Source organism: Rosa chinensis, chromosome 4 (genome assembly GCF_002994745.2).
Source record: "Rosa chinensis cultivar Old Blush chromosome 4, RchiOBHm-V2, whole genome shotgun sequence".
NCBI classification, from domain to species: Eukaryota; Viridiplantae; Streptophyta; class Magnoliopsida; order Rosales; family Rosaceae; genus Rosa; species Rosa chinensis.
In genome coordinates this window covers 32,035,824-32,047,186 of record NC_037091.1, presented here as the reverse complement: position 1 = coordinate 32,047,186, position 11,363 = coordinate 32,035,824, and the positions used below count along the sequence as shown (strand labels likewise).

General features: G+C 36.3%; 1 protein-coding gene and 1 long non-coding RNA gene across 3 annotated transcripts; both read right to left on the bottom strand.

Moving 5' to 3' along the window:
* Window positions 1-839: 839 nt before the first annotated feature.
* On the bottom strand, window positions 840-9,481 carry LOC112197663 (transcription factor bHLH128). Of its 2 annotated transcripts, none has more exons than XM_040518341.1 (6): window positions 8,936-9,481; window positions 7,611-7,939; window positions 5,895-6,026; window positions 2,985-3,050; window positions 2,052-2,120; window positions 840-1,244 (listed from the first exon to the last, which is right to left on the bottom strand). In XM_040518341.1, the coding sequence occupies exons 1-6, from the start codon at window positions 9,351-9,353 to the stop codon at window positions 1,194-1,196; spliced, it is 1,065 nt and encodes a 354-aa protein (XP_040374275.1). In that variant the 5' UTR covers window positions 9,354-9,481; the 3' UTR covers window positions 840-1,193. The 2 variants fall into 2 exon arrangements, with proteins under 2 accessions (XP_040374275.1, XP_024194193.1); XM_024338425.2 differs by having other exon boundaries at window positions 7,611-7,936; window positions 8,936-9,476.
* LOC121052722 lies at window positions 3,942-5,884 on the bottom strand. Its single transcript, XR_005809973.1, has 2 exons — window positions 4,829-5,884; window positions 3,942-4,691 (listed from the first exon to the last, which is right to left on the bottom strand). It is a non-coding gene; the product is annotated as an uncharacterized LOC121052722 (long non-coding RNA).
* Window positions 9,482-11,363: the final 1,882 nt, after the last annotated feature.

Genomic DNA, 11,363 nt, shown 5'->3' with positions numbered 1-11,363 from the left:
GATGACCGAACAATCTCCGACTGAATTTTTGCAACGATAATTCTTTAAGTAAAATCTAAGATTCTAAACATTTACCAGTTCGTATGATTGGGTTATACCAATTGGTAGGAACGAGCAGGTTCTTTTTTTATAACAAAAAGAAGTCCTCTTTGGAAGGGAACCAAGTAATTAATCATCTGATATCAATGTATGACTAAGGATTTTGTCTATAAATATGTGTTAAATGTGTAAAAGACATAGAACTGTTTGCTCATAAGTATACTTTGGAGTCTTTGAACATTCATAATGAGTTCATGTTCTCAAAAGAGTTTGTTGATGAGCACTATCACTGAGCTTAATCATCAATGAATTACTAAGGCATTAGAAGAGCAAATAACCAGCAAAACACATCTAATTTGGTGGTTGGGCGATGAGGCCTCAAAACCGTATGTAGAAGGCGTAAAACACAGGGTTAAGGTGTATACTCACTTACGCAGCAGGGTTTTTTTATTTTATTTTTCTATCAAAAAGGGCAGAACGGCATCGTTTGTTCAAAACCGAAGACGCAGCAAGTCTTTCACTACTATCTTCTTTTCAAATTCTCTCCACTCAAAACCTCCCCAAGTATGTTTTATTATACACATAGATGTGTGTGTATTTATACTGAAAGACTTACACCTTACGCCTCAATGCTTATGTTTTACCGAGGCTCTCTCAAAAACGCATCAAGTTACGCCTCAACGCCCTCAGCATTTTAAAACATTGATTTGGATCAAACATTATAGAAAGACAATGAAGCATTAGAGAATATGAAACTGCATACAATGCCACCAACGATCGAACATTACAGAAAGACAAAATGAAGCATTAGAGAATATGAAGCTGCATACAATGCTACCAATGGTTTGGTGAGATGAACAGAATACACGGTATTCGTTTGGTGAAACAAATTAACAAAGTTGACTTCCTTGATGAACCACAGAAACAGTAGTTGCTTCGTTATATGTACAACTTTATCCAAGAATACAAAGATGATTTAAATCACTATAAAATATGCAAGGACAATTGCCGTCCTAAAAGTGTTTGAATCTACTTTTTCTACAGAAGAAATATAGAGTCTAACCTGGTAATGCAACAAAACTAGTCTAACTTCGACCCCTTTTAATTTTGGGCCTCTGTAGTTCCCTTATTTTCTTCACTATCATCAGGTAATGTTATGTGGGTTTGCAGCCGCAAGTGCAACCTTCAAGATCTTTGTGAAGATTCTGCCAGATGCGGGAAAATGAAAACAAAATGTTATTAAAAGTTACTTGAGGTAGGCATAAAGGCGCGCAAGTACAAAGCTCATAAACCAGAAAATGATCATTCCATCTCTGTATGCTCATTTCTATCATTTTATTTTATTTTATTTTTTGGCAAAGGCAATGTAACTTCATCTGATATAGCAACTTACACTCATCTGGCCCGTTCTTAAATACATTATAGTTTTGAAGAGTTATCAGTATCTTCCTAATAATCATAAATTCATAGTCTCTGAACTGATAAGCGGAAACATATTCTAAATCATAATTTTTGTTCTAAAAATCATTTCGAAAACAGATATCAAGAATATCTTTGTTGATGATTTCAAGCTTTAAACCCACATAAACACTCCCATGAGTACATGCACTCATACTTTATAGTAAAAACAATAAACGAATTCCTAATGGATTTACAGAAGCACCTTTTCAGTTACAGATGAAATTTTAGTGCTTACTGAAGAATCACTTGACAAATGCTTCCAGAAGAAGCGCTTCCAAGTGAGTACACATGAAATACTTGAGTTCTTAATGAAGTTTCTAGACAATATATATTGTCCCCAAGTATAAGACATATGGTAATGCTTCTCCACATTGTGAAACGTTGAGCATTTCAGATATTAAGTGAGATATAATATCATATACACCTGAAGTGAGACATTTCAGACATTCATAGTTTCTGGTTATGTCAATCTATGATTTTCCCCATTTCTTTGATATGCAATTTATACTAGGTTATCTCTGTTTGTCATTATAGAGTGGTGATTTACAAACCTGGACTTGATTTTGTAGACCCTTGATATGTTGCACAGCCAAATCCAACATGTCTGCATAGCTTGTTTGCTGCAATAATAATTGAAGAGATTATAAGATATGGTTCGTCTTCAGGAATCATCAAAGGTTAGTTAAATGTTCAGCATAGTTATCTCCATATGGACACTAAAGCTGAAATGTACTAGCATAGTAGCATTGGCTCCAAAATGTAGTGCTACAATAGGTGCAATATAATACCGTTACACGTGCATCAATTGCAAAACCAAATATTGCATAGAAAGCAACCCCCATTGGGATACTACCCGATTGAAGTCTATACAAAGCAATGTTTGTATTTCATGTTAGAAATGTATCTTTACATAATTATTCGACCATTTCATACAAACTCTAAATATGAGACAAGAATCTGCAGATCAACAAAATCACAACTAGATTTCTAGCTTTTGAATATGAAATGGATAACAGAGAACTTGTTGCGATCAGTAGTGTACATGCAAGAGTAGTGAGTGGTGATCTGTGAAGTTAATACCACCTAACACTTTCGACCAAAAAATAAATAAAATCTCGAAATAAAGCATGTCAAATTGGCAATACTCATCCACAACGCATGAAGATATACAATGGGCCAAGTGGGATTTTCATCTGAACAACACTGAAAAGCTAAATTTGTATCATGAACTTTCAAGACCTTAATAATTATTAGCAAAAGTTGTTTCATTCAAATTTGGTATAGACTGTTATAAAATACCAAAGAAGACTGTCTGGACCAGGAATTCCAATGCATCTTATATACTTGCAACAAAAAGCTCATGAAAATACGAAAATGCTTGTAACATGAAAATGCAGGAAACCATATATATATATATCAAGACAATATATATGTTCCTGTAATTAACATTCAGCATCCAGATCTAAGAGATTCATCATTATTACCTTATCCATGTTAGGGACAAGGTCTTGCAGTTTCTTTAACTTCCCACTTATTCTAGTTCTTCTCTCCTGTGATACAAGCAAAAGATACAAGTCAGCTGTAGAGACTAAGTAAACCCACACAACATATTAAAATGAAATCCCACCTCTACGAATATAGGTGACATGACCAACTCGACATGCAAGACTTTAGTTAACACTGATAAGTGCATTCCAAGTGTTATTTGGACAAAAATATTGACAGCTTCCCAAGTAATAATTGTGTAAATGATACAAAGGAGTTGCACAGAGATATGGGTATGATTCCTAGGTTTCTCTCTAATACAGAATATAAAACCATCTAATTGATCCCTTGTTCCACTGACACTACGACTTTGCCTCCTTTTCTGTTTAATCTTAAGAATGCTAACACCAAAGATTGGAATGTTGAACCCATCTGAACTCTATAAAGTTCAGCAATATTGAGTGCTCTCATTTCTTAGAGGCGGAGAGATAGCATTGCCGGAATCTCTCATAAAAAAACCAAGGAGAATAGGAGGAGAGACCCAGATTCTTTATATAATTATGAACGGCTTAACATGTGGGACTATATTCTCCAACGATAAGAGCCAATGTCTCATCTACAGCTGGTCGGTTTGTAACTATAATTTCTCTGATACATTTGTTGTTCTAAGATGGTTCCTTCAAAGACTGGTTTTCCAGTATACCAAATCACTCTTGTAAAAGGCCATATTCTGTTTGCAGCATTACATCTAAGCTTTCATACATTACCCAAATAGTATAGCTGGATAAATATGGCCTATAATATCAGTGCCAGCTGGATCACCCATTCAAAACCTGAATTTTTAGTACTACACATTAGTACTCTGTAGGTAGTGGCACTTTCCATGTACTTCATTAACTTATCATCAGTTTCCTAATTCAAACTATTAAGAGAAACGTTACTTTGGGCATAAGTTCTTTTTTTTTTTTTTTTTGAGGAGAAACGTGAACACTTTCATTACTTCGGCCAACAAAGTTACAAAGGAACCCGCCACGTGTGTGGCCCTATTAAAATGAGAACCTAAACATAACTCTGTACTGACAAACACAGCACGCCCTGACGGGAGGGAAAAGAGAAGGGAAATACTCAAAAGACTACCTCATATGGGCCCTAAACCTTCCCTACCAAGCTCCGTTCCATAATTAAAGTACAACGAAAGGAAAAAATAAAAAATAAAAAACTAAAAATAAAGCAAGAGTGGGCTACGAAGCCTACACTGAAGCCCAACGATAACCCTAGGGCATGAAGCAAACCCTAGCCACCCTAGAAGCAGACTGACTTTAGCGCCGCCACCGTTAGCAACCGTGGGCATAAGTTTTTATTTCCATTTTTACTTTTATTGTTTTGATAAAGGGGTGTCATTCCATTAATGTAGAGAGTTAAAATTATACACAGTTAATACACTAATAATGACCAGATGAAAGAAAAAAGAAAGTTGTGTCTCATGCAACTGGACTCTTTTCAAGTACCAGTAGTAAGGTCAGTTTTTGAACACAAGACTTGGTTAAAGAAATAATCAATCCTTTATAACTTCTGCTGGCAGTGATGCTTCGCATATTCCCCTCAGTACTTTTTGATAAAAACTTATTATTTTTATATCCAATACCATTTATTGACAGCTTCAAAGCCTCTCTCTTGCTGTTGTAAGTTGAAGAAGCGTCCTACTTCTGGCTTAGCACAAAACCAAAACAGTACCTCAAACTCAAAAACTCGCATACCTTGACAGAGAGTAGAAAAAGATACCAACTTAACCCTCTGACTAGTTTTCAACCTATTTCTGATGGAAAGCATCAAAGAAACATACCATATTTCACCTGCATACAGTTAACCATTAAGTCTCCAAAACAGAAAAAATAGAGGTTTTGCATTCCTCAATTCCCCTTCCCATTCCCTAGTTTCAACTTCATAATAAAGAAGACTGACAAGTCTGCCTCTATATTTAAGCTTCCCGATGGTGGTGTCCTGATAACATTTCCACTTACAACTTTCCAGCGTTTCCAATCACTAAAATGGGTATTTCAGAGTCCAAATTTTTCTGATTCTAACAATCTCAACCAAAGAATGGGTGTGAAAGTCCTACAATCCGATTCTGCAATACATAGGTAGCATAATTGTAAGTGGAACTTCCAAGATCAAGCATCAATTGAGTCCAATCTCCAATGAGTACTTCCAAGTTCAGACTTGTTTCAGGATTTCATCAATATCCTTCATTGGTTCAACATTGGTTCAAATATTATGAGCAAATAGATTATCTTTTCTTATCTAAAAACATTGGTTCAGGTAGCAATTCCTCTCACCCACTATGAACTTTAAACACAAATTACAATTAAAAAAAATAACTGACAACAAAATAACTTCATATTGATTAATGCCCAACGACCCAAACAACAAAGAGATAGATTCAGTAAAACTTTGCAAAATGGATCAAGAAATGATTTTTTAGAAAAAGCGTAAACTATGAATGCTATAAATTAAAGTTGCAAATAGCTTTTGAGTTTTGTTCAATGACAGAGACTTGGATTCTATAATTTGTTTAATGCCTAACCAAGGTCTCACCATCTTCTAAAGCGGATGACTTCCCATACCCACTTATCTTTCGGGATTATCAACATAGTAATTGTGATACTGGAAGAAGACATGATAACCCAAACAGCCTACCTCAACAGGAAATCAATGTGGAGATTCAAATGTAAGAAAAATTGCACTACAGCATGTTCATGACTACTGAAGTACTGATGCTATCCTTCCATTTCTAAAAACGATCCTGCTCACAGAATATTACTAAAGACACATGCAAATAAATGGACGTATTCTTTATTTTGTGTTATGCATGTCGTGAATAATCATATTATCTCTTTAATGTTACTAACCCTCTCAGCAATGCTTCTGGGATGAGTTGCACAGCCACGCTTAGCACGGATTTTGCAAGGAACTGAATCTTCAGGGATGTGTAGTAGCTTCTCCACTGTTGCCATTTCTAAAGTTGTCTGGGGCAGGCTAAACTGAAATAAACAATGAATCAAAGGGTTTAACAAAGGAATTGTGACTCCCCATGAACCAGAGGGATTATATTAATGCAACTTATCAAGGTGACCAACTTATCAACAGAATTCAATAATAAACTACAACAGGGTCTCATTATCATATGTTGACAGTTGATTTTCCAGTTGACATCTTAAAGAAAACTCCATACAAGTAGTGATGTTATTTTAAAAGAGATGTTTACCATCAATCTGGCCACCTCCCACCTATTTAAGCAACTGCGAGCACTATTTCATTTATTTATTTTATTTTTTTGCAAATGAAAATCATGAGCTACTCCTGAGAGAATTTACAGAATACTGATAATTTATGGGATTATTATCACAAATGGTACCTGAACTATACCTCAATCTTATCGATGGTACCTGAACTTCAATTTTGATCACAACCAGTACCAGAACTTTTCGATTTTATTTTAAATGGTACCTAGAACCACCTCCGGTCACTAAAAACGGCATGGGAGGCATTCATAGTGATGATTTTTGTTGATTTCAAGGGTTGCAATCATATATAGTGATGATTTTTTGGTAATAGACTTGCCTTGAACTTGTTTCTTTTTTTTTTTTTTTTTTTTAGATTTGGCTTTTTTGGCCAGAATAGTGACCGAAGGTGGCCTTAGGTACCATTTCAAATTAAATCAAAAAGTTCGGGTACTGGTTGTGATCAAAATTGAAGTTCAGGTACCATCGATAAAATAGAAGATAAGTTCAGGTACCATTTGTGATAATAACCCTAATTTATGTGAAACATCAAAACAGTATGCATCATTCCACACTACAGTAATTTCTTTATGGACTTCAAAATAACGTAAATGATTCCACAATAGAATGCCAACAAACAACATTAGGGATGATCAGAGCCAACATCTCATTATTTGAAAGTGAAGAGCAATTAAGAGTTTAAGAAAACAAAGTTTGAGCATTACAGCCACATGTGAGGGTTCAATTATATGATGTTATCCTTTAACGTGAGGGAAGTATATCTTCTATCCATTCAACTTGTCAGAAAGAATCACATAGGATTTGAAAAGTGCATGATTGAAATGTAATGAAAACATTATCATGTTTCTCTACTATTTATTATCTTTATAACAAGATGGATAAACAGTAGCGCCGTCGAAGCACACATAAAATGGTTTCAATTAAGACTCTTTTAGGATAGGAGGTTAGGATGCTCTAAGGAACGATTCTTTCTGTCGACTCCATAGGGATATTTCGTTTTTGTACTACTTTCTGAATCTAATGACTAGGCTTACCTCTTCCGATCAAACAAAAAAAAAAAACACAACAGCAGCACCATTGCTTATATCTGACTATAAAATGGAAAAAGGACATGAGTACTTAATTTAATATGTGATGCAAGTTTTTCATTAGTCTAATTGATGCAGATAGAGAGGACCTAAAACATACTTAGATGCAAGTTTTTCACTAGTCTAATTGATGCAGATAGAGGGGACCTAAAACAAATACTTAGATGCAAGTTTTTCACTAGTCTAATTGATGCAGATAGAAAGGACCTAAAACAAATACTTAAATGCAAATTACCTGAGATTCTAAGGTATTGAGGCAGTTAAATATGTCACCATCCATATTTTTAGCTCGTTTACTTGTTGGAGCAGAAAAGACAATAGAATTGGTATTATCCCAGGAGTCCATCCCAAAGCTACTAGCGGGATAAGAATGCATGGCACTATGTTGGCCACTGGTAGAGCTAACACCTTCGACAGCATTTTCACTAACTTCAGAGATTTGAGAAAGAGAATCTTGCCTAGTGAAGCTCAACTGGGACTTCAACCTTGTTCCTCCATGGCCACCATTAGGCCCACCTTGTGAGCTATAGCTTCCACTTCCTCGTGTAACTGAAAATCCTCCTATTGACATGGTCAAAAATGAATGACGATCCTTAAACCCACTTTCATTATCAACAATGACCATCAAGTTATAACTATGCCAAATCCGTTGATAGTAATATCCATAACATGTTATATCCTAAAATATCATACGCATTAAACATCATATCCACTTCAGAACGCTTAAATAGACTTAATTTTGATTGTCTAGAAAGAAACAATTTTTTTTTATTACATCAACAAACTCAAATTACAACAATTTGTCTTCCATGAGTCGAATTCACAACCTCTCACATACAAAGGAGAGACTAATGCCACTGGACCAGATGATACTAGGCTAGAAAGAAAAAAACTTTGCATAGATTCTTCTTCTTTCTTTTTTGCTTGAATTTTTTTATCTTTCTTGTACTTGAATATGTAAAAGACTAAAAGTACATAAATGCCCAGAGATTAAACGAAATTATAATTGGTCAAAACAAGAAAAAGAGGTCTTGCTTCACAAGGTATTGTGTTCATTATGTAACCAATATCACCATCCCTCAACGTGACATTTTCTTCTTCTTTTTTTGAATAAACAACGTGACATATCCTAAGCACTTATGGATAAATATTCGGCGACTATATGTAAAATATATACATATATATGAACATATAGTAATAAAAATGACACCTACCCAACCCATGCTTACACGTGATTCATGAGTTGGACCTGGTTCATGAGAACTCACCTCTCTTTCTTGCTTTTTTTTTTTTTTTGGTCATGCTCTTTCTTGCTTGTTAATCATGAAAGTTCATAAGGAAATGCTATTTTCGTAATAACAACGAACTACAATGGACATTACCGTCCTCTCAAGTTTACGGTCAAAGTTATTCCTCCCTACCCAGTGACCATGAGCAAGAAAACCGACAGTTAAAATCCCAATAGTGCCCCTGCCCACAACTGGCAACACACTCAGTCACCAAGGACATAACTGTAATAGAACAAACAAACAAAAAAACCAAAGTGGGAAAAAGACGTACCATTGTTGTCAGTGAGATGGCTCAGAAAGCCAGCTGGAGAGCTTCTCTGGCGAACCAAAGACGAGGAAGAACACGAGGTAGAAGAAGAAGATCCAATCGCGGCCGCCAACTCGCCCAAACCGTACGATCTGGGCAGCGGCTTCGTGGCCTCCTTGTTAGCGTTGGATGGGTTGACTCTGAAGGTTGACTCGGAGGTGAGGGAGGAGGAGTCGCCATCTGCGCCGCCGCCTCCGGATAAGTATCGGCCGACGAAGGAAGCAGGTCGGAGGGGGGAGAATTCACGCTCGGCGACTGCTCCAATGACGGAGTCGACGGCGGAGGTGAGGAGGGAGCCCGGAGCGGAGCCGTAGCGGGTGATGCCGGTTGGGCTTGGGCCCATGGACTTTTGGGACGAGGATGATGAGGATGAAGGGTACATGAGTACGAGCAGTCGCAGCAGAAGTTTCAGCTTTTTTCTGGTTTTGTGAGAAGAGTGAAAAGTGAAGTCCGTTTTGGAAAGGGTGAGGCTTTGCTTAATGGGGGAAATTCTGAGAAAGATAAACTCACCTGCAGGTGACGGTAGCCTTTGTAACACCACCTTGCGAATCTTAGAAGATAGTTTACTGAGTCGGCGCACGTGTTGCTTCTCGGTTCCTTCCAAAGGAAATTGTTCGTACATAAATTTAAGCACACTTGCAGAAAATTTAAGGAGTCAATAGGTAGTCTTGTCATGGGTAGTCTTCTCAAATCTTTGATTCGTTACGTTTCAAAATTTAGTGGACTTTAAGAATTAAGCTACGTACGATGTAGCTCTTAGGAAACCAAAATTAGTTCTCGTTGATTGCAGAATTTAGGAGATACTTTAGTTCAGTGGGAGCTTTTTTTAACGGCCTAAATTTTTGCTTCAATCGTTTACTTCTAAGTTGTTTCTCATTAGAAATTTAAAAATTGTGATTAGATCTTCAAATTCAATGGTTAAGTAATCCTTTTTTTTTTTTTTTTGAGAAGCAATGATTAAGTAATCGACTCAAATGGCAAGTGTAAACATCTACCTCTCAAACATACGACCTAATGAATATTTTTGGAAGATTCATATGAGTTTAAATTCGATGAAATATTATGTGGTAGGGATAGGATCGTACCCTATGAATACTTATGTCCAAATTATGGTTCTGGTCAGGGAGAACTACTAGTAATATACTACAAGGTGACAGTACTCAAGTCCTGAAATCGGTTCAAGACATCAGTAGTCAGTCTTTGACTAAGCATATAGGGACACAAGATGGAGATGAAGGAGCTCATCTCATAGAGCACATTCATTGAATATTGACCAGCCTCAGACTCTATGACTTTATGAATGAAATTTATCTACTTTCAATTGTATTATCTTCCCAAGTTATGGATGCAACTAGTTTTTAAATATTAGACATCATTGGTTGTTTTGCATTCATGTTATTATCATTAATTTCATTTTTCATTACAATCACAATTAGCACCAATAGTTTTCAATTTCATCTAAATTGGTATCAGGCCAATGTCGATCGGTCAAAAATAGAGTACGAGCACGCGCGAGTTACTATTTTAGCTATATTAATCAAGTTGCCTAGCCATCTAGAAATATGATGAAATATGATGAAACGGTTACTAAATAAATAATACAAACAAAAGCCAGAACATATGCACCTCACCAATCCCATTTTGCACGTACCTCCATCTCCTCTTTCAGCAACCAAAAGTCTAATGTCTTTTGTCTTCAAGGAATCCACAAGACATTCAAATCCCAAACCCACATTTATCCAAAAAAAAAAAACAAGAAAATAAGAGAATGCTATAAAGTTGACAAAAATAGTAAAGAGCCTTCTCCCCTGGCCACCGGCCACCGCCCACCGTCCACCTTGACAGGCAGTGGAGTAGCCTAGGGCACCTACGTGTCAGTTGATAATTGGCTAACAACGAGAAGTAATTAGTAAGATTTATTTATTAATAAAAGAGGGGGTCATGATCAAATATTAATCATTTCAGAGATGTGATGGATCCTTGAGCTTAATCCAAAGCTGGGTAAGATTCAGTGTATGGGCAACTAGTCCAAGGTGGTCCGCCACGTTGAGAAGGACCCACCCACCCACACAACTCACAAGACAAAAGGACTAATGCTTACATGTCTGTCACCTTGATAGTGCGATGACCATGTATGACGGTAACTATACTTGCGAATCTCAAATTCAATTTCAAATCAAGAAAAATTACAAAAATGGGCACATTATTAGTGTGCAGAATTTCAGAAATGGCACTTTTTCTATACGAAATGTTCGACTAGTTCTTGTTTAACAAAAGATCCTCATTTTTTTCGTGATCTTGTGGCTTTGCTTTGCTTTGTGTGTAGTAGGTCATAGATTTGATTGAATTAGCATATCCATCAAAATCTTTTGATTCTGACTAAACTTCACAA

Coding starts and splice junctions, on each gene's coding strand:
- LOC112197663 (XM_040518341.1), bottom strand. CDS start 9,353: ATGTACCCTTCATCCTCATCATCCTCGTCCCAAAAGTCCATGGGCCCA. Junction 6,027..7,610: donor TCAATACCTTAGAATCTCAG/GTAATTTGCATT, acceptor TGTTTATTTCAG/TTTAGCCTGCCCCAGACAAC. Junction 2,121..2,984: donor TTGTCCCTAACATGGATAAG/GTAATAATGATG, acceptor TTATTATTGCAG/CAAACAAGCTATGCAGACAT.